The 23,766-nt window shown below is 37.8% G+C and overlaps 1 protein-coding gene across 2 annotated transcripts; it reads left to right on the top strand.

The window, feature by feature from the left end:
• The first annotated feature begins 8,606 nt into the window (after nt 1–8,606).
• On the top strand, nt 8,607–13,365 carry LOC145105810 (ent-kaurenoic acid oxidase 1-like). Of its 2 annotated transcripts, none has more exons than XM_079042892.1 (7): nt 8,607–9,081; nt 10,650–11,085; nt 11,924–12,187; nt 12,288–12,456; nt 12,555–12,661; nt 12,734–12,855; nt 13,134–13,365. In XM_079042892.1, the coding sequence occupies exons 1-7, from the start codon at nt 8,837–8,839 to the stop codon at nt 13,228–13,230; spliced, it is 1,440 nt and encodes a 479-aa protein (XP_078899018.1). In that variant the 5' UTR covers nt 8,607–8,836; the 3' UTR covers nt 13,231–13,365. The 2 variants fall into 2 exon arrangements, with proteins under 2 accessions (XP_078899018.1, XP_078899017.1); XM_079042891.1 differs by having other exon boundaries at nt 10,608–11,085.
• The last annotated feature ends 10,401 nt before the right edge of the window (nt 13,366–23,766 follow it).

Here is a 23,766-nt window from a genome sequence, read left to right as displayed (position 1 = left end):
AAGTCCTGAATACACAATATATGGGTGACCATATTAACCGAAAAACCGAATCAAAACCACAATAACCGAACCATTTTAATCGAACCATTACTAAAAAAGGTGGTTCGGTTTCTATTTTTCATTAACCAAATACATACAATTCGGTTATGGATATCATCCAAAACCAAACCACTAAAAATCGAATCAAACCAATAATAATAATAAATGTTTTTAATATAATATAATATTAAATATATGGTATGTAATTATATTTGGAATTGAAAATTTAAAACGTAACTATTATGAATTAAATGAGATACCTAATCTTCAGTATATTATGAAGGTTATAAACACCGAATTGTTCACTTTTTTATAACAATATATTTTATGTTTTTTAGTTTTTATAACAAAGTAGTTTTTATTTTTATCTCATTTTTGACCATTATGATTAATCAATATTAACTATTAACCATAATCATTAACTGAAAAAAATAACCGTTAACCAAAACCAATTTTAACTGATATTCAATGACTATCAAAATGCATTAACCACTTATAATGGTTATGGTTCGGTTTTAGCTAAATATCGAACCAAATCGTCTCATACACATCCCTAACACAATATTTAAAAACTTTAAACCAAATATTTAGGTTATAATAAAATACCATAGTGTCGCAAATGAAATATACCTAGTACGATTTTTATGTTTTAGAAATAGTGCAAATGGAGCTTGTCTAGCAAGTGTTTTATGTTTCAGAATATAGATACAATTCATTTTGAAGTGTCTTCCAAACTACATTTTTATCACATATTTGTAGTAAGTTTACAATAGATACAATTTATTTATTTATGTTTTTTAAAATTTTAAATGTTCACGAACTGGGTACCTAATTCGGACCATCGTTTTCGGTTTCGGTTCCAACTTTCCAAGAACAACTGATTCCGATTCCAGACAATTAAGACAGCTATCCTTTGTTCACCCTTAGTTTTAAGCATGATACCTAAACTTTCAATCAAATAAAATACATAAAAGTAGGTTATGATATGTATACTTAAATATTTTTTAATATTATCTACTAATATAGTTTCGTAATTTTGTTTTGTGATTAAACGTTGAAAGATAAGATGATTGGGGACTGCAACAAAGAGACAGTGTTTCTATAATATGTTGGCGTCCCAATTAGCCATCGAGCAAAGATGGTCAAACTTGTGTCTCTCCCAAAGACATTCACCATCTAATCACAATCTTTAGAGGGAACAACAAAATTGTTTTTAAGATTTTAGCAAAACGTCCAAAAAAAAGCAAATGCTTTCAAGACTGAACCTAATGGTAACATGTAGGCCACAAGAAATGTCCCATCTTTGGTAGTGATCAAAATCTTTTGCAAAAAGATTTCCGCGAACTCGTCTTTGGTTGGACGGTGCGATGGTATTTTCAGGGCCCTTTTAAAGCGGGGCAAGAGGTGCAGCCGCACAAAGCCCCGAAAAAATAGGGTCCGAGTTTTAATTAAATTATATATTTAATAACTAAATATATATGAATTTATTAAGGATTTGCATAAAGTTTGGATAGCCTAATTGGCATAAGCGGGTCCTTTATTTCGAACCAATGTAGATTCGATTGTAGTCGACAAAATGTTTTAAATTCAAGTTCCAATTGTAGCCATTACTTTATGTAATATATTTCATAATCAACCCCTCTTTCCACCTCTTTCTAATATGTTTAACAAATTAGTTTTTCGAAGTTACATAATTAGCCCTTGAACTTTTTATAAAATTTCATATGTTGCTTTTTAATATATATTTACTTTTAAGTTTTCCGTAACGACAATTCACCGTCTTAAGTTTGTTTTCCTTATATATTAAAAAAATTGTATTTAGGGACTCATTTTTTTCTTAGCACATGACCCTTAAAATAAACTAGCCGACCCTGGGTATTTTTATCATCGGTATGTTGACGTGGATATCTTTACCCGCGGTAAATACCCCCCACCCCCCCCCCCCCCCCCGCAACTCTTTTTATACCGACGATAATTATCCACCGACGGTAAGTGTGAGGAAAATGATGCATGTGTCTTTCTCTCTCTACTCTCTCTTTCTCTTTCTTTTTCCTAATATTTGCCAATAAGCACCACACCTTAGCCTTTTTTTTTAAAAAAAAAACGTAAAAAAAATACAAAAACGTGACTATCAATGAGTTGGATGTGTGGTGCCATCGACACCACCCCATTCATCGTTACATTACCAATTATTTTGTGTTACATTTAAAAAATGATTTAGAAGATTTAACCGGTTATATTTAAGCACATTCTTAAGAAAATCTTTAAAAAAATTGCATATAACAATTGCGAATATATATATATATATATATATATATATATATATATATATATATATATATATATATATATATATATATATATATATATATATATATATATATATAAAAGTATGTTCAATCGAAAACATTTCTTATTGCGAAAACATTTGAAAACTACTAATTTTTAAATGTTGAAATTTTAATAACATTTTAAAAAATATTTTAATTTTATTAAAACATAATTAGAACTTTATTTTTATTTTTATAGACGTTCTCTCTCCTATTTCTCTCTCTACATATCTTTCTCTCTCTACATATCTCTCTTCTATTTCTCTCTCTACATATCTCTCTCTCGTTTCTCTCTTTACATATCTTTCTCTCTTTACACATCTTTCTGGGTAATTTGAACCAACATCGCCATTGACGGAGCTCATCGTTAACTATCTCTCCTGCAAGTCTCAATCGACATTGAAGTTGATCTCTACAAAGACGGTCTATGAGAGCTTCCAGGTAGTAATTTTTCAGTCTATACACCTGCGTTTTTTCCACCTAAATTGACTCGATTTCTCACGAAATTCATGAAATTAGGCTTATAATGAACGACTAATCGAAGTTTAATACTTGATTTCACATCATAGAAGACGTTCTACTTGAAAATTTCCCTTATGTTTTCCTGTTGTTGATGAATTACGAACTTGCTTGTTCATTTGCTTGCTTTTATGAGGAATTATATGTACAGTTGGATTGTTTTTATTGAAAACTGTAAGCTCTAGGGTCTGAATTGGAGTCTATTAGAGAGTTGATGGTCACTATAAGATTTTATGCACACCAGGTGTTTGTCATATTGTCTGAAAGAACCTAATAAGTGTGATAGTGGCATTTTATGTGAAAATCCTTAACTTTGAACCCTCAATAAGCCAAGCATTAAGGCCCTTGGTTTAAATTGAATTTCACATCTCTATAGCCTAATAAGTAACCAAGAATCATGTTAAAAGTGATAAACTTGAGGCTTAACCATTAATTACTTAATAGAACACCAAAAGTGATTTAGAAGCTATTATGATCAATTTTCCTAAATCGGTCCTCCAACTTCTAAAATTCCTGCAGGTCAAAAAGAACATCAAAAAATCATGAGACTTAGTTTTCTGGAAATCTTAGTGTGTATAGTTTCTTCAAACTTTGAATCACATTTCGAAATTCCAACTCCTCGAGGGGTAAATTTGGCAATCTTCTCAGGCTGGTCCATGCTTTCACAAATTTCATGCATTGTCTTCAAAAAATCATAATAAATTCATCAGAACTTCAAATGCTAAAATTCCAAATCCTATAGTTAGATATGGATGTATAGTTTTCCACATATAAAGGAACTGATGTAATTCTTAGTATATTGATATAGTTTATTCCCAAAGTGTTGAGTGGTCCAAAAAGTGACAACTTAAAGTTACTAAATTGTAAATTTAATATAAAATCAACCAAAAATCGTTAGAACGAGATATTTATATTTATGAATAGATAAAAGGGGTCAATTTACCAATATTATTTTATTGAAATTTAAGAATGGGTTGAAAGGTAAGAAAACAGATCACAAACAGAGCACTACAATCAAAGAGAAAATAATGAAATGTGTACATAAGTTTTATAAGAGTAATACAACAAAACACAAGTTAAATAATGTTATAATTGTTGTGTAGGTTCTCGGAAAGGAAATGATCCATCTAGATCAAGCTAGATAATTTTCAATTCCAAGGAGGTGAGTTATACTAACTCTCCTATTATGTAGGCATTACTTTTTTTATGTTATTGTTCACAGATACCCTAATCCGGTAGAGTGAACAAGGAAATGCAGAAAGTAGTTTGTTCTCTAGTGAGACAAGCAGACAAGATTCATTTCCACATTCTTGATTTGTTTATTATTCTCGTGTATTAAATCACGTGTGATTATATGATCTAATCACATATGACTTATATGCACAAAATTCATTTTTATGTTTTCGATTCAATAGTTGTTCTTTGTCCATATTAATCGTATGTGATTAAATACATAAAATGACATATGATTAAATACATAATAGCAACTAGATTAAATACGTGATAACAACTTTTAAATTGAGAACGCGAATTTGAATCTTATTCAGATAAATCATATGTGATTAGATACGTATAATCACATGTGATTAAATACACGAGAACAATTATTGAATCAAGAACACAAAAATGATTATTGTCCACATAAATCATATGTGATTAGATACATATAATCACATATGATTATATGTATCTAATCACATATGATTTATGTGGCTAAGATTCATTTTTGCGTATCTAATCATATGTGATTAGATACATATAACCACATGTGATTATATACACGATAACAAACATTGAATCAAGAACGTGAAAACAAAACTTTATCCACATTCAACATATGTGATTAAATACATCTAATCACATGTGATTATCTGGATCTAATCACATATGATTTATGTGGACACAATTCATTTTCGCTTTGTCGGTTCAATAGTTGTTCTCGGGTATTTTATCACATGTGATTATATGTATAATCGCATGTGATTAAGCACCAGAGCACAAGTATTGAATCGAGAAGGCAAAAATAAATCTTGTCCACCTCAAATCATATGTGATTATATATAAATATAATTACATGTGATTAAATACATAAAACCAATTATTTAATTGAAACTGCAAAAATAAATATTGTCTACATAAATCATATATGATTAAATACATATAATCACATGTGATTATATGTATCTAATCACATATGATTTATGTAGATAAGATTCATTATCACATTCTCGATTTAGTAATTGTTCTTTGTCAACTTTAATCATATGTGATTAAATACATCTAATCACATGTAATTATATGTATCTAATCACATCTGATTTATATGGACAAAAAAGAATGATGTCAATATAAATCATATGTGATTAGATACATATAATCACATATGATTATATACACGAGAACAACTATTGAATCAAGAACACAAAGATACATATTGTCCTCATATATCATATGTGATTAAATACATATAATCACATGTGATTATATGTATCTAATCACATAAAATTTATATGGAATATATTCATTTTCGCGTTCTCGATTCAGTTGTTGTTCTTATGTATTGAATTACATGAGATTATATATATATATATATATATATATATATATATATATATATATATATCTAACCAGATATGATTTATATTGACAATATTCATTTTCAAAATATCGTTAAATAGTTGTTCTTTTACATTTAGTCACATATGATTTATGTACACAAGATTCATTTTCGTGTTTTTCATTCAATAGTTTTTCTTTTACCACATTAATCATATGTTATTAAATAAATCTAATCACGTGTGATTATATTAATCTAATCACATATGATTTATGTGGACACAATTCAGTTTTTCTTTGTCGATTCAATAGTTGTTCTCATGTATTTTATCACATGTGATTATATGTATAATTGTATATGATTAAGTACATGAACACAACTATTGAATCGAGAAGGCAAAAATGAATCTTGTCCACCTCAAATCAAATGTGATTATATACATATAATCACATGTGATTAAATACACAAAATCAATTATTCAATCGAAACTGCAAAAATAAATATTGTCTACATAAATCATATATGATTAAATACATATAATCACATGTGATTATATGTATCCAATCATATATGATTTATGTGGATAAGATTCATTGTCACATTCTCGATTCAGTAATTGTTCTTTGTCAACTGTAATCATATGTGTTAAATACATATAATCACATGTGATTATATGTATCTAATCACGTATCATTTATATGGACAAAAAATAATGATGTATATATAAACATATGTGATTAGATACATATAATAACATATGATTATATACACGAGAACAACTATTGAATCGAGAACACAAAGATAAATATTTTCCACATATATCATATGTGATTAAACGTATATAATCACATGTGATTATATGTATCTAATACATAGAATTTATATGGAAAATATTCATTTTCGCGTTCTCGATTCAGTTGTTGTTCTTGTGTATTTAATTACATGAGATTATATGTATCTAATAAGATATGATTTATATGGACAATATTCATTTTCGCATTATCGTTCAATAGTTGTTCTTGTACATTTAGTCACATATGATTTTTGTACACAAGATTCATTTTCACGTTTTTGATTCAATAGTTTTTCTTTTTCCACATTAATCATATGTGATTAAATACATACAATCACATATGATTAAATACATAAGAAAAAATATTGAATCAAAAATGCGAAAACGAATATTATCAATATAAATCATATGTGATTTGATACATATAATCACATGTGATTAAGTACATGAGTACAACTATTGAATTAAGAAAGAAATAATGAATCTTGTCCACATAAATCATATGTAATTAGGTACATATAATCACATGTGATTATATGTATTTAATCACATATGATTTTTGAGGAAAATATTCACTTTTGCGTTTTTAATTCAATAGTTGGTCTCGTGTATTTAATCACATACGATTTATATGGAAAAGATTTGTTTTCACGTTCTTGATTCAATAAATCATATGTGATGAAATATATATAATCACATGTAATTATATACACGAGAACAACTATTGAATCAAGAACATTAAAAAAAATTATGTCCACATTAATCATAAGTAATTAAATACTTATAATCACATGTGATTAAATATATGAGAATAATTATTGAAACGAAAAATCAAAAATGAATATTGTTCATGTAAATCATATGTGATTGGATACATGTGATTATACGTATCTAATCACATATAATTAAAGTTGACAAAAAATAATTATTGAATCGAAAACGCAATAATGACATATGTGATTAAATATATCTAATCACATTTGATTAAATTTATCTAATCACATGTGCTTATATGTATCTAATCACATGAATTATATGGACAAAAAAGAATATTGTCCATATAAATCATATGTGATTAAATACAAATAATCACATGTGATTATATACACATAATCACAAGTGGTGGGGATGGGTGGTGGTGGTGTGTAGTGATGTTTCGTGGTGGTAGGTGGTAGGTGGTGGTGGTGGTGAAGGGTGGTGGGGGTGACATGTAGGGTGGTGATTATAGTGGGTGGTAGGTGGTGGTGATGGGTGGTGGACACGGGTGAAGGTGATAGGTGGTGGTTGTGGGTGGGTGGGTGGCGGTTGGTGGTGAGGGTGGTGATGGTGTATGTTGGTTTTGGTGGTGATGGGTGGTGGAGACGGGTGGTGGTGGTCGGTACTGATGGGTGGTGGTGGGGGTGGTGGTGATGGCTGGTGGGTGGTGGTTGGTGGTAATGGCAGGTGGTGGTCATAATGGTGGGTAGTGGGTGGGTGGTAGTGATGGGTGGTGGTTTTGGTGGGTGGTGGGTGGGGGTGATGGAGGCAGGTGGTGGTGGCGGGTGGTGGTGATGGGTGGTGGTGGTCGGTGGTGTTAGCGGGTGGTGATGGTGGTGGTGGGTGCTAGTCGTGACGGGTGATTGTTTTGGTGGGTGGTGATAGGTGGTGGTGGTGGTGGGTAATGGTTGGTGGTGGTGTCGGGTTGTGGTGATAGGTGATTGAGGTGGGTAGGGGTAGTGGTGATGGGTGGTGGAGGTAGGTGGTGATGGTTGTGGCGGGTGGTGGTTTTGGTGGGTGATGGGTGGGGGTGGTGGTAGCGAGCGATGGTGATGAGTGATGGTGGTCGGTAGCGATTAGTGGTGGCGGTTAGTGGTGGTGGGTGTGGTGGTTGGTGGTAGTGGGGGTGGTGGTGTAGGTAGTGGTGATGGGTGGTGTTGGTTGGGTAGTGAGTGGTTTTGGTTAGTAGGTTTTTTATTTGTTTGTAACAATTGATTGATTTTTATGAATTTTATTTTATAGTTTTAATTAAAAAAATTATGTTGTCCAAATTTGTTTTCAAATGTTCTCGCAATAAGAAATGTTCTCGATTGAAACGCTCCCCATATATATATATATATATATATATATATATATATATATATATATATATATATATATATATATATATATATATAAAAGAAAATTGTAGTTTACCCTACAATATAAGAAAATTATTATTTATAGAAAAACGTAATGGCATAAAATAAATATTATTATTTATATATTAATATTATACCATATAAAGAGTACATATTTTCGAATATTTTCTTTACTAACCATTAAACATTTATAGTGTAAGATATATGCCCCACCCCTCCTTCGTGTGTGTTTTATCTCCCTATATATATACAGATACACGAAGGAATCCACCAAAAAGACCCATAACCATTACAACCATTTCCATCTCTCTCTATCTTCCTCTCTTCACTATTCTACACATCTCCATCCACTATCTCTCTCTTTCTGTACTAAGACAACTGATCAAAAGCTGTCGAAAGGGATATCTCTATACATATATACGGTTATACGTATATATATAGGGAGAGAGAAAGAAGAGGGAACCGGTTGTGAAGTTTAAAAATGGGGGCTGATGGATTTGGAGGGATGAGTTATTATGTGGGAATTTTTCTGGGATTAATGTTGATTCTGAAATGGGTTTTGAAGAGTGTGAATATATGGATTTATGAGAGGAATTTGGAGAAGAAGAAGAGGGAGTGTCTGCCACCAGGTGATATGGGTTGGCCGTTCATCGGAAACATGTGGTCTTTCCTCAGAGCTTTCAAGTCTAGTGATCCTGATGCCTTCATCTCCACTTTCCTTCGCAGGTAACTCACACCTTTCGTTCTTATTATTAACATCTTCTCCTTCTTTAGAACTATTATAAAGAATAAACAAAGAATATAATGATCCAAAGTTTTATTCATTATAAATGAAATGGAAATAGTAGACGATTCTCGATTGCTTTGGAATAATATTTTGAAATAAGCATACAAAGGGTTTATTTTGAAGTGCATGTATACTACGAAAACACTTATAATTTTTATGAAACACTATAGCTATATAATGGAATATATTCTTTCCGATTATAATATGCTTCTACGCCACCAACAAATGTCTCATCTTTTTGGGTTCGAAAACTAGAGTGGGAATACAGGATATCGTTTACAAGAAAGTCATGTTGCATGCATTATTAAATTGTTTGTGTTTTTTCTCTAAAATGTAGGTTATATCATACTCGAGAATACAATTCAAATTGTTGTTATGTAACATTTTTGTAGCTATTTTGTCCAAGAAAACAAGGAAAAGATATTTGCTTTTAGGAAGAGTTGGACGTGTCACTTTCTCTATCTAGTTAATTATGTGAAAAGACAAGCACTTCCCTCTAAAGGATATTCACTAAATTCTTTTATTCAATTAAATTAGAATTAAAATTATAGTTTTTTTTTTATACAAGACGGAGGTTCCTATAAATTAAAGGAAACAGAATTTTTTGCACATTTCCGATGCATTAGCAGGAAACAGGACCAGTAGCAATTTAAGAGGGGTGCTAATTGACAAGAGCCCCCTTTTTTTGGTTTCGAAATCTTATGCGCCCACTAAATGAAGAGCTCTTTTGTAATTTCACTCTTTTCTTAGGGGTGTTTTTGTATTTTACATAATGTATTCTGTTTCTAAGATAATAAATAATAAGTTGAATATGATGTTTTCATTTTGGATCTGGTGGTACAAGTTAGAAATTTTTTTGGACTTGTAAATCATAAAAACCAAATTTGCAGTCTACTCAATTAAAAAATGATAGGCGAAAGAATAGAATTGTTAATCAGTTTAGTTTTTAAATAATAATGATACCAATGATTCTTTATAATTCTTAGATTAGGAGTTTTGATTATTTTTGAAATACATAATATTTAGTTTCAAGACTTTTTTGTAGAAGCTACGTAATACCTGTTATTGTTATAAATATATTATTGATGCTACACAACACATATATTGACTTTCTCTTACAAATATTATTAATCACGTATATTTCATTTATAGACTTATTTAAATCAATATGCTTCATTTTAAATTTTTTAACTAAAACTGAATCATTGGACTTTTTCTAGAGCAGGCAACTTTTGTCACTATCATCGTCTTTATCATTAAACGACAGTTATTTAAACAATTATTGTGCACCTCCTATATGTATCTTATTATCTCTATTAGTATTTACTATCATCCTAATTCTGATGTTTCAATAATATATATATATATATATATATATATATATATATATATATATATATATATATATTGTATCGTATGCTTTTAATGTTTTTGTTAAGTAAACATTATTTTTTTTAAAATACAGATTTGGGTCTAGGGGTTTATATAAGTCGTTTATGTTTGGTAGCCCTAGCATCATCGTGACCGTTCCCGAAGCATGTCGGAAAGTATTGTTTGATGATGAAGCATTCCAGCCAGGGTGGCCAACTGCCACCCGGGAACTCATTGGAAAAAAATCATTTATTGGAATTTCTTATGAAGATCATAAAAGGCTTCGTAAGTTGACTGCAGCACCAGTAAATGGTCACGAAGCCTTGTCTACATACATGCACTACATTGAGACCAATGTGGTCTTAGCATTGGAGAAATGGTCAAAAATGGGGCGGATTGAGTTCCTCACCCACCTGCGAAAGCTTACTTTTCAGATAATCATGCACATTTTCCTTAGCACTGAGAGCGAACATGTAATGGATGCATTGGAGAAAGAGTACACTGTGCTTAATTACGGCGTTAGGGCTATGGCCATTAATATTCCTGGTTTTGCATATTATAATGCACTTAAGGTTTGTTTTTGTGCCTTTGTTTCATCCACTTCATATATGTTGTAGTCTCCTTTTTAAAAATCAAAAAAAAAAAAAAAATTAAAACACATTTTATATGGTATCAAAGCAACTAGGGATGAGCATAAGCGGGTACCCGCCTCATTTGGCGAGAACCGGAACCGGAACCGGAACCGGCGGTTCCTAGAAAGTTAGAACCGGAACCGGAACCGCTCTAGGCAGTTCTTAAATGTTTGGAACCAATCCCGGAACCGGCGGTTCCGGTTCCGGGAGCGGGTAACCCGATTACATTAATTTTATTATCTTTTGTCGATAAAACCGCAATTTAGTTCGATCCAAATCATATCAATTCGGACCAAAGACGGACAAAATCAGACCAATATATTCTAAACCAGTCTAAGTAACACACACACACACACATATATATATATATATATATATATATATATATATATATATATATATATATATAAACCGGTTCCGACACACACACACACATATATATATATATATATATATATATATATATATATATATATATATATATATAAACCGGTTCCGGCGGGTACCCAGAGGGTAGCGGTTCCGAAAAAACGAGAACTGGAACCGGAACCGCTTAAGGCGGTTCCATAACTTTAGGAACCGGAACCGGAACCACTTAAGGCGGTTCCAGTTCCAAAACCTACAGTTTCGAAGTGGTTCCAATTCCAAAAGCGGATACCCGGTTCCGATACTCATCCCTAAGAGCAAGGATTTAACACCTTGGCCATTATCTTCGGTTTGTTGTATTATCTTAACTTTTAGCTTTTAAATGTTTATTATGATAATTACAAATTTATAGGCGAGGAAGAACCTTGTGGCCATTTTGCAAACAGTTGTACACGAACGTAGGAAGAAACGAGAGGCAAATGAAGGGATGTCCAAGAAAGACATGCTTGATGCTCTCCTAGACACTACAGACGAGAAAGGAAGAAAACTAGATGATGAGGAAATAATCGATACATTAGTCATGTACCTAAACGCGGGCCATGAATCTTCGGGACACATCACAATGTGGTCAACCATTCTTCTCCAAGCACATCCCGAATTTTTCCACATAGCAAAGGTAACAAAATCAAGAAAGTAATCTAAACTAGTAGACTGTAACAAAATCAACAAAATCAAGAAAGTAATCTAAGTAAAAAACTTGGGTGAATTTTCATTAGGAAGAACAAGAGAGGATTGTTAAGAATATGCCACCAACACAAGAGGGTTTGACCTTGAAAGAGTATAGGCAAATGGAGTATCTCTCGAAGGTGATTGATGAAACGCTTCGTTTAGTGACATTTTCGCTCATGACGTTCCGTGAAGCTAAAAAAGATGTCGATATCAAAGGTGTGATTTTTATATATGATAATTAAATACCAAAAATACATGAACTTACGATTGACTTGGGTTCTAATCATGTATAATTTTTTTTATATATTTCTTAGGTTACTTCATTCCTAAAGGATGGAAAGTGTTGCTCTGGTTTAGGAGTGTTCACCATAATCCTGAACTTTATCCCCAACCTAAAGAGTTTAATCCTTCAAGATGGGATGTAAGTCTCTTTTAACTTGTACCAATTGCTTTATAACTTGTACAAATTGACTAATTTAAACATGTTGACCAGGATCTTGTACCAAAGCCAGGAACTTTTCTTCCATTTGGAGCAGGAAGTAGGCTTTGCCCTGGAAATGACCTTGCCAAGCTAGAGATTGCCATCTTCCTCCACCATTTTCTACTAAATTATGAGTAGGTTTCCATATAAACCAAGTCAAAATTTGTATTGACTTTTTGGGTCAAACAAGTTCTTTTTGATACTCAAAATGAGTAGAGATATTCCATGCTTATCTAATAAAAAATAATACGTTTGGTGTCAAACTTTTATTTAAAGTTTCATCATAGAAGTTGAAAAATTGCTTTCAAAGTCAACTAATTTTAAAACTAGTTTGATTCCCGATTAGATGAAACATAATTTATTATTATCATTATTATTATTATTATTAAATATATATTATTTTGTATTGCAGGTTTGAAAGGGAAAATCCAGAATGTCCAATTATGTATTTACCTCATTCAAGGCCTAAAGATAATTGCGTGGGAAGAGTTAGAAGGGTTTCCAAATGAAAGAGGGTAGATTTGGAAATTAAATAAAGTTTAAACAAAGTTATATCTTTTCTTTTGACTCATATATTACATTTCTCAGTGTGATTTAGTATAAGTTAAAATATTTCCATAGTGTTGTCTTTTTAACCTTTTGTCTCTCGTGGTGTATATTTTTCCATCGTCTATTGAAGAATAGGTGATTAAAGTATTCGCCAGTTAGATGTGTTCTTTTTTGCCTTTTATATGTGAAAGGTGTCTTATTAAGACTCGACAGGCAGGGACAATCAATTTTGGACGTTACAATCAATTGTGGAATTGTAGTGACGTTAAGTATGAGTTAGTAACTAATTACAGCTACAGATATAACTATTTTTCCTAATAATTTTCACAATAAGCAACCTAAAAATAACAAAATTCATTTTAGAGCACCCACCACAATTATTGAAAAAGTTTACGTGAGGGCTTGTAAAATTACAAGCTATTTAAAATAATAATAATAATAATAATAATAATAATAATAATAATAAATAAATAAATAAAAACTTTTAGATTAAATAATTTCCCACAACAGTTTGCTTTTTTTTTTGTTTTACTTTGAAGAGCTTATTTGACCCAATGATTTATTTAAAAAGTTCATATTATTGATGCTCGAAAATGATTTGTGTTGAGATCCTTTCTAAGTTCTAACATACCATAACCCAGCTAGATAATATCAATAATGATCACTTAATTCATGAAAGTTGAAACATATTTAGGCTACCCGGTATGGGGTAATGTCACGCGTCTTGGGCTGAGGTGGCGCGCCTCCCCAAGCGTGAACACCGCCCCCAAGTCCGGTGGGTTGCGTGTGGTGTGAGTCGGAAGACGGATGAAGACGCTAGCTTTGATTGGCTCATTCGATTTTGGAACGTTATACGACCGTTTGACAATTAAAAAAATCTTTTTATTATTTTTTCAAATGCTCTCTATATATAGATTCATTTTACACATAATTTCACTAAAACACACCCATATTTTTCAAAACAAACACACACATTAAACCAAAAAATGGATAATTTCCACCTCCGATTTCTTCGTCATCCGATGATAACGATTCTGATGAGGATTTGATTTTGAATACGCTGTTGTCAGCGGCACGAGACATGGTACGTGAGAGGGGCGAAAGTTCAAACGTCGAGAAGAAGCATAGAAAATGGATCAACCAGGATCGAGAGGCGGCACATGAACTTTTGGTACGTGATTATTTTGTTGTTGATAGTTTATATGATCTATCGAAATTCGAAGAACGTTTTCGTATTAGTAAAACTTTATTTTTACGTATAGCTAGAGATTTGGCACGTAATTATGAATTTTTCCAATTACGATGGGATGTTAGAGGTAAACGCGGTTTTACTACGATACAAAAATATACGGCCGCTCTTAGACAATTGGCATACGACATCGCCGCAGACGTATCAGATGAGTATCTGAAAATGTCTAAAAGGACGGGTCGAGAGTACATATCTATTTTGTGAGTATGTTATAGAGCTTTACCGTGACATATACTTGCGACATCCGACTAAAAGCGATGTCGAACAGTTGTATGTCGCGCATCAAGCTAAACATGGTTTTCCAGGGATGTTTGGTAGCATTGATTGCACACATTGGGAGTGGGCAAATTGTCTCAACGCGTGGCGTGGTCAGTTCACGCGAGGTGATCATGGGGTGTCGACTGTTATTTTGGAGGCGGTTGTTTCAAATGACCTATGGTTTTGGCATGCATTTTTTGGTATGGCGAGGTCAAACAATGACCTGAATGTGCTCCAAGCGTCTTCGATATTTTACAGGGTAAAGCACCAGAAATGTCATATGTTGTCAATGGAAATGAATATAAATATGGGTATTACCTAGGTGATGGGATATATCCAGAATACACTACATTTGTCAAGTCATACACATTTACGGCCGACAATAAACGGAAAAATGCTCAAGCTAGCACAAGAATCTACAAGGAAGGATGTAGAACGGGCGTTTGGAGTCCTCAAACAAAAGTAGCACATAATCAAACATCCGGCACGAACATGGGACAGGGAAAAATTGACGATGGTGTTGATTGCTTGTGTTATTTTACATAACATGATAATAGAAGAAGAGGGTACGGCTATTTGTTCATATACCACAAACGATATACTTAATTCACCTGCAGTAATACAAGTTGGCAGCCCGACATACTTCTCAAGGGTTTCGGAAATACAAAACCGTGAAACACATCACAATCTACGACATGATTTGACCGAATACATATGGGAAAGACAATTTCAAGGGCAAAATGACGGTGAAGATGAGGAGGATGACGAAGGTGACGAGGAAGAGGATGAGGACGGTGACGACGACGCGGATGATGTCGGTGACGACAACGACGACGGTTATAGTTTTTTTATGTTTTTTAATTTTTATTTTATTTAGACAATGTAATGTTTAATTTTAGTAATTTAAGTTTAAATTTTTATGTTTTTAATTAATGAAATGTGCTTTTTTTTGTATGTTTTCAAAAAATTAATTTATGTTATAAATTATGTTTTTTATTTAAAATAATGTAAAAAAAATTGTGGAGTGGTAACCATTTTCAATGTTTAGTGGGTTGGTGGTGAAGCTGACGTAGCGCAGAGGTGGCAGCGCTTTTTCGGTGGGTTGGGTGTGACCACTCCCCACAGCCTTATGAATTTGCAAAACTAGTTTCTCTGATACCATGTATCGCAAATTTTATTAAATTCAGTGGAAGTACTGTCAATTCGTGAATAAATAATGTTGTTTCGGAAAATATAAAATTCGTGAAGTAGGTTTAAAGACAACTATTTCTCTAAAGGTAAAGCAAGAGTGAGTTTCACGCAACTAGTTAATGCAAACGGTTCTTAGACCATCCGTTATACCCACCACATATGTGGTGGGTGTCACATCAGCATCACATTCTCTACCACTAACCATGGGATACCTACCACTAAACACACCACTCCACCTCATTTTTTTTATTTAAATTTAATTCAAAATTACATTAATACACAATAAAGCATATTTTTTTTAAAATTAGTTTTTTATTCAATAAAACATATTTTTTTTATTCAATAAAACATATATTTTTTTAAATTAGTTTTTTATTTAAATTTAATTCACAAAACAATAAAACATATATTTTTTTAAAATTAGTTTTTTATTCGATGAAACAAAGTTTTTTATTCGATGGAAAACGTTTCCAACTTTTACCCAAAAATTAGGAGGTATTTCCGGGTCTTCTGAAACAGCTACCCATGCTAATACTAAGTTCTCTTCTTTATTTTCTGACCAATTCATCCTTTTAGGAGCCATTGGCTTTGAGTCTATGAAGCAAAAGAAGTGTGTGATTGTGAGAAGAAGAGAAAATAATTGTGTGAGTAAAATGAATGAATAGGTGTGGTATTTATAGAAGTGGTTTAATGTTGTTTGAATAGTAAAATTTAAAAAAAAAAGATTTTAACCCTAAATATGGCCGTTACTCTACACCCAATCACATTTTCCGTTTGCATTCGTTGTCCCGACCACGACTCCTCACGACCACGAACCACCACTAGCCACCGGGATGGTGTGCACGGTTGTGGTTCGTGGCCAGCTAGACCACGAACCCGTCCGTTGCAACCATACCGGACGACCTTATATGGGAGGGTTGAGTTCAATTCCCAACAAACCCGTTTTCTACTTTAAATGGTTGTTGTAGAAAATATGTAACATCCCAAATTTCGAGTCCAAAAATTTCATTTTAATTAACTGATTATAAAAGCATTCATAAGAAAACCACATAAAATATATCATGTCTGAAAACCCAAGTCATAAAATAGCATCATGTCAGAGTACAATCCCAGAATATCTCAAGTGCGGAAAATCAATGCGAATGTGTATGATGTGCTGCTACCGTGCCAGCTCCTTCCCCTTCGCTGAAGAGGTACCTGAAACCAAAACTATAAACTGTAAGCACGAAGCTTAGTGAGTTTCCCCCATCGTACCACATATCATACAATCATATAGCATACATACTGTCGGGCAATTCTGGGGTGCCGACCTACCCGTGTCAAGCCATTATGGGGTGCTGACCTACCCGTTTCAAGCCGTTCTGGGGTGCTGACCTACCCATCGGTCCTAACAATCGAACCTCGGGGACTATTCCACCCCTTATTGCTACTATCACATATATCATAACACAAACATACTATCAGACATATCTGGGGTGTCCGCACTACCCTTCGGTCCTAACAACCGAACTTGGGGACTATTCCCTTCCTACTACCACTATCACATATAACATATCATGCCAGCATATCAACATATCATCACATACTGTCAGACATATCTGGGGTGCCTGACCTACCCTTCGGTCCTAACAACCGAACTCTACTACTATCACATATAACATATCATGCTAGCATATAACATATCAGGTAGTAACAAACCTGGATGATATCACGAAGACAATCATCCAACATACAACTCCTACTGGTGGGCCGGCATTGTGGCCGTAGACCCACCGATACTGGAAGGTAACTCACCTCATAAGAGTAGCTGTTGATAATCTGTGCGGGAAATCTCTGTCTGCTGCTACTCCGGAAATCCTCCGGCTATAATCCCCACAAAACACTCAGTCAGAAACTGATATCTACTCTTGGGGTAAAAATGACCATTTTACCCCTGACCAAGTCCAAGTCAAAGTCAACTTCCAGTTGGCCTGACTCGCCGAGTTGGGTCGTCAACTCGTCGAGTCCCTAACCTTTTAACTGTCCTCATCCACGTCTCTACTCGTCGAGTTTAGAAATGACTCGACGAGTTCTCCTTCTATATGAGCATCGAATGAACCTTCATCCGACTCGTCGAGTTGCATGAACAACTCGTCGAGTTCATCCTCATCCTAAGAACCAGTTCTGTCCTCGACTTGCCGAGTTGTATGAACAACTCGTCGAGTTCATCTTCAAGCGTTGGGAGATTGCCTTGGACTCGCCGAGTCTGTTCATGCACTCGCCGAGTCCTATGAACTCCAGGACTATGGCTTAGCCCAATACGTTGGGTCACTCCCCTGGACCCTCTAAAAACCTTTCCAGCACTCCACTGGGTCTCTTTGACCCATAAAAGAAAAGGGAAGTCTAGCCTCGGACTCGTCGAGTCCCAAGAACGACTCGTCGAGTCGATACAGTCCAAGTCTTATTTCTTCGATTTCTGGTGTACAACTCTTGTCCAAATGATAGATCTAGGTCCCTAAAATCGATCTAGCACGTAAAGTTACGAACTTTACATGCATGCATGGGACTTTGAGTCAAAATGGCTCTAAAAGAGACTCTTGGGTTGCATGGAGGCTTCAATGGGTGCAAAAGCAACCCTTTTTTGCCTTGTAACTCCTTCATGGACCTAGATCCGAAGCCTCAACCCCTAACCATGCTTGCAATCATGGTTGGTTACCAAGAATGGCTTATAAAAGTCGTAAATCTCCCCAAAAAGGGATCTAGAAAAAGGACAAGCAAAGCATCGACTTTATACCTTCTGTGAACTGCAAATGGTGCACAAACTTGAACTCCCTTGGTCTCCTCTTGATTCCTCTAGGCTTTTCCTTCTCCTTTGAATTCAAAATCACCAAGAAGCACCCCAAAAGCCTTAGCTCTTATACAAACGGATAGGGTTTGCTATGGGGGGTTTTCTGGAAGCAATAGGGACGAAGGGTGGCTGAATGAGACGTTTAAATAGGGTGCAAACCCTTAGATTAGGGTTTTTGTCTAGTCAGAGCCTACTCGTCGAGTCTGCAGCCGACTCGACGAGTCTGTCATTTAAATCCCGAGTCAAATCCGTTTCTACTCGACGAGTTGGTCCTTCAACTCGCCGAGTCCCAGGCCAAAAATGCAAAATACTCAAATAAAATACATACCAGGAACCAGGTGCTACAAATCTCCCCCACTTATTTTAGACTTCGTCCTCGAAGTCTGCTGCTCGTTCCTGGAAAAGCTCTGGGTAATGCTCCATCATCTCATCCACCGGCTCCCAAGTCCATTTCGAGCCCTTCCGGTGCTGCCATTGCACCTTCACCAGCTCGACCCTCTTGTTCCTCAGATCCTTCGACTTCCGGTCGAGGATTGCTACAGGTCGCTCAATGTAATTCAGGCTGTCATCGACCTGAATATCCTCTAAGGGTACCACTGCTGAGTCGTCCACCAGGCACTTCCGCAGCTGGGAGATGTGGAATGTGCTGTGGATTTGACTGAGCTCGGCTGGCAGGTCCAGCCTATACGACACTTTGCCCACCCGGGCTATAACCCTAAAGGGTCCAATATACGTGGGGCCCAACTTGCCCCGCTTCTTGAATCGGATGACGCCCTTCCATGGCAACACCTTCAGGAGAACCATATCCCCGACCTGAAACTCCAGGTCTGATCGGCGCTTGTCGGCATAATTTTTCTGCCGACTCTGAGCAGTCTGAAGCCTGCTCCGAACCTGCTGAATCCTCTCTGTCGTCTTGAGCACCACTTCGGTGTTCCCCGTGACTCTCTGGCCAACCTCACCCCAACATATCGGGGTCCTGCACTTCCTCCCGTATAACATCTCGAAGGGAGGACGGTCAATACTCACGTGGTAGCTGTTGTTGTACGAGAATTCATCCACTGGGAGGTAAGTATCCCAACTACCACCGAAGTCCAACAAACATGCCCGCAGCATATCCTCAAGTGTCTGGATGGTCCGCTCGCTCTGCCCATCCGTCTGCGGGTGAAAAGCGGTGCTAAAGTGTAGTCGAGTACCCAACTCGTCGTGGAATTTCTTCCAAAATCTGGAAGTAAACCTCACATCCCTGTCAGAAATCACAGAGACTGGCACTCCATGCCGAGCCACCACGTCCCGAATGTAGATGTCGGCCAGCTTCTCGGTCGATATACTCTCCTGGATCGGTATAAAATGGGCACTCTTGGTCAACCGATCCACGATGACCCATATGGAATCCACTCCCCGCGCGGTCCTGGGAAGTTTGGTGATGAAGTCCATAGTGATATCTTCCCACTTCCACAGGGGAATATCCAACGGCTACATCTTGCCGTGTGGCCTCTGGTGCTCGGCCTTGACCTTCCTGCAGGTCAAGCACTGCTCCACATACCATGCTACATCCCGCTTCATGCAGGGCCACCAATAGTCAATACGAAAGTCTCTATACATCTTCGTCGCCCCGGGATGAATGGAGAATCGGGATTTGTCCGCCTCCTCCATCAGAACCTGGCGCACACCCCCGTGGTATGGAACCCACACCCTGCGGTGTAGTGTCAATAACCCTCGGCTATCATAGTCGAAGGAGGAAACCTGACCTACTATACGCTCGCTCTTCCAATGTTCCTCCTTCATAGCCTCCTGATGGGCCTCTCGGATCTGCTCCAGCAGCGGAGTCACCACGGTCATCTGCATGCAGATATCCCGGATCGGTGCCGCCTTGCGGCTAAGCGCGTCTGCCACCACATTGGCCTTCCCCGGGTGGTAAAGGATCTCGCAATCATAGTCCTTCACCACGTCCAACCACTGACGCTGCCTCATGTTCAGATTCGGCTGATCCATGAGGTACCTCAAACTCTTGTGGTCCGTGTAAATGGTACAACGGACCCCATATAGGTAATGACGCCAAATCTTGAGGGCGAACACAATAGCCCCCAACTCCAAATCATGCGTCGGATAATTCGCCTCGTGAGGCTTCAGCTGCCTCGAAGCGTAGGCGATGACATGCCCCTTCTGCATCAATACCGCGCCCAAACCCGAAATAGATGCGTCGCAGTACACAACAAAATCCTCTACGCCCTCTAGCAGGGCTAAGATTGGCGCCTCGCACAACCTCTGTCTCAGTGTCTCGAACGCCGCCTGCTGCTATGGCCCCCAACGGAAAACTACGGCTTTCTTCGTTAACCGCGTCAAAGGTACGGCTATCTTGGAGAAGTCCTGGATGAATCTCCGATAATAGCTGGCTAATCCCAGGAAACTCCGAATCTCGGATGGAGACTTCGGAACCTCCCATCTCATCACGGCCTCTACCTTGGCCGGGTCGACCAAAATACCGTTCTGGTTGACAAGGTGCCCAAGGAACTGCACCTCGCGTAACCAGAACTCGCACTTGGAGAACTTGGTGTACAAGCTCTCCCTCCGTAGAGTCTCCAACACCTCTCGCAGATGCTCCTCATGCTCCTCCTGCGTCTTGGAGTAAACCAAGATATCATCGATGAAAACTATCACTGACCGATCCAGCATCGGTCTACACACGCGGTTCATGAGGTCCATGAACGTGGCAGGAGCATTGGTGAGCCCGAAAGGCATCACCACGAACTCATAGTGGCCATAACGCGTCTGAAACGCAGTCTTCTGCACATCCTCCTCTCTGACCCTCATCTGATGATACCCTGAACGTAAATCAATCTTGGAGAACCAAGATGCTCCCTGTAGCTGGTCAAAGAGGTCATCAATCCTCGGGAGTGGGTAACGGTTCTTCACCGTTACCTTATTCAGCTCCCTATAATCTATACACACCCGATACGACCCGTCCTTCTTTTTCACGAACAGAATCGGGGCTCCCCGGGGTGAACTGCTCAGTCTAATGAATCCCTTGTCTAACAGCTCCTGCAGCTGTGTAGACAACTCCTGCATCTCGGGAGGAGCCAACCGCTACGGTGCCCTGGCTATCGGAGCCGCACCAGGGACAAGGTCGATCCTGAACTCCACCTGCCGCTCCGGGGGTATCCTAGGAAGCTCCTCTGGGAACACATCTGCGTAGTCTCGCACCACTGGAACATCGCCCATCGTCACCTTACCCGCCTCCCGGGTATCCATGACATAGGCGACATACCCAGCACAACCCTGCTGAAGGTAGCGCCTAGCCCTTGCTGCTGAACACACGGTGGGTCCACGCTGCGGTCTCTCGCCGTGGATCACCAAATCTTCCCCACCTGGGGTCCTGACCCGCACTAACTGTTGTGCACAATCTATCACCGCCCCATTAGGGCTCAACCAGTCCATGCCTATAATCACCTTGTTCCCACGCAACGGAATGGGAATCAAGTCTACCAGGTATCGCTCCTCGAATAACCTCAGCACACAATCTCGGAAAACTGCTGATGCTCGCACCGATCGATCATCGGCAATCTCTACCTCTAAAGGGTAATCCAACCTGCCCGAAGACTCAGAAAACCTCTTGCTGAGCGCAAGAGAAACTAAAGATCGAGTGGCACCTGAATCAAACAACACCTGTACCGGAATACCGTTCACATGGAACGATCCTAACATGTACATACAGAGCATATATCAATATCATAAACATCATATAAATAGATCAGAGGGAAAGAATCATACCCGTCACCACATCGGGTGCGGCACGTGCCTCCTCGATAGTCAACTGGAAAGCTCGGCTCCTCACCACTGGAGCCTCTGCCTTGCCCTGCCGGCCATCAGTAATCCGCAGGGTCGCTGGAGCTGGCGCCTTCACTGGCGTTGTTGCTGTCAACTGGGGGCAATTGGCCTTCTTGTGGCCCCTCTGGTTGCAGTGGAAACACAGCAACTCAGATGTCGGAATAGTGGGTGCAGGGGCGGTACAATCCCTGCTGAAGTGCCCCGTCTTGCCGCACTTGTAGCAGCCCGACGATCCCAACCTACACGCCCCCTCATGCGGCCTGCCGCATTTCCTGCAGCGGCCCTGTCCTGACTGGCCTTTCGGCCTTCCATCTGATCCCTTGGGCTTCTTCCCTGAAGCCCCAATCGTCTGTCCCTCCTCTACCTTCCTCTTCCGGATATGCTCCAGATCAATCTCCCTCTCCCTTGCTCTGGCAATCATGGAATCCAGGGTAAGGCAAGTTGAAAAACTAACATGCTCCCGATTGTCAGCTCGTAGCATGTCATGGTAGCAGGTCCTCCTCATATCCTCATCTCCCGCATACTGGGGCACCAGTAACGCTCTCTCCCGGAACTTGGGGGTGATCTCCGCCACAGTCTCCGTAGTCTGTCTCATATCGAAAAACTCCCTGGCCAGCTGCTGAAGCTCCACAGCTGGCGCAAACTCACTCCTGAACCGGGTCACAAAGTCCGGCCATGTCCTGGCCTCAACTGTCAAGGCTCCCAAAGAGTCACCAACCGACTCCCACCAATCCCTGGCCCTGTCTCTCAAGCACCCTGCTGCATATCTCACCTTCGACCCCTCGGGGTAGAAGCTGGTCAACTGTGCAGACTCAATGTCTGCAATCCACCGTCTGGCCACAATGGGGTCCTTCGCCCCATGGAAATCCGGCACACTACTGCCCCTGAAGTCCTTAAAGGACAGTGTGCGTAATCCCGACTGGCTGGTCGCCATGTCGCTCCTGAACGCCCGGAGGCGATACTCCATCAGCTCGACAATCCCTTCCTTGATCGACCCAAAGATGACCGGGGTCGCATCAAGGATGCCTCTAGTGATCTCGGACGCGATGAACTCGCGTAGCCTCTCATCCACTGGTTCGGAACCTGAGCCCGAACTTGATCCCTCTCCTGAGCTGCCAACTGCTGGCCTCGGACGTAGTACCACCA

The sequence above is a fragment of the Lactuca virosa genome, chromosome 4, assembly GCF_052849685.1.
Source record: "Lactuca virosa cultivar CGN04683 chromosome 4, Lactuca_virosa_CGN04683_v6, whole genome shotgun sequence".
NCBI lineage: Eukaryota > Viridiplantae > Streptophyta > Magnoliopsida > Asterales > Asteraceae > Lactuca > Lactuca virosa.
The sequence above is the reverse complement of the archived record's forward strand: the minus strand, read 5'-3'. Positions and strand labels throughout refer to the sequence as shown.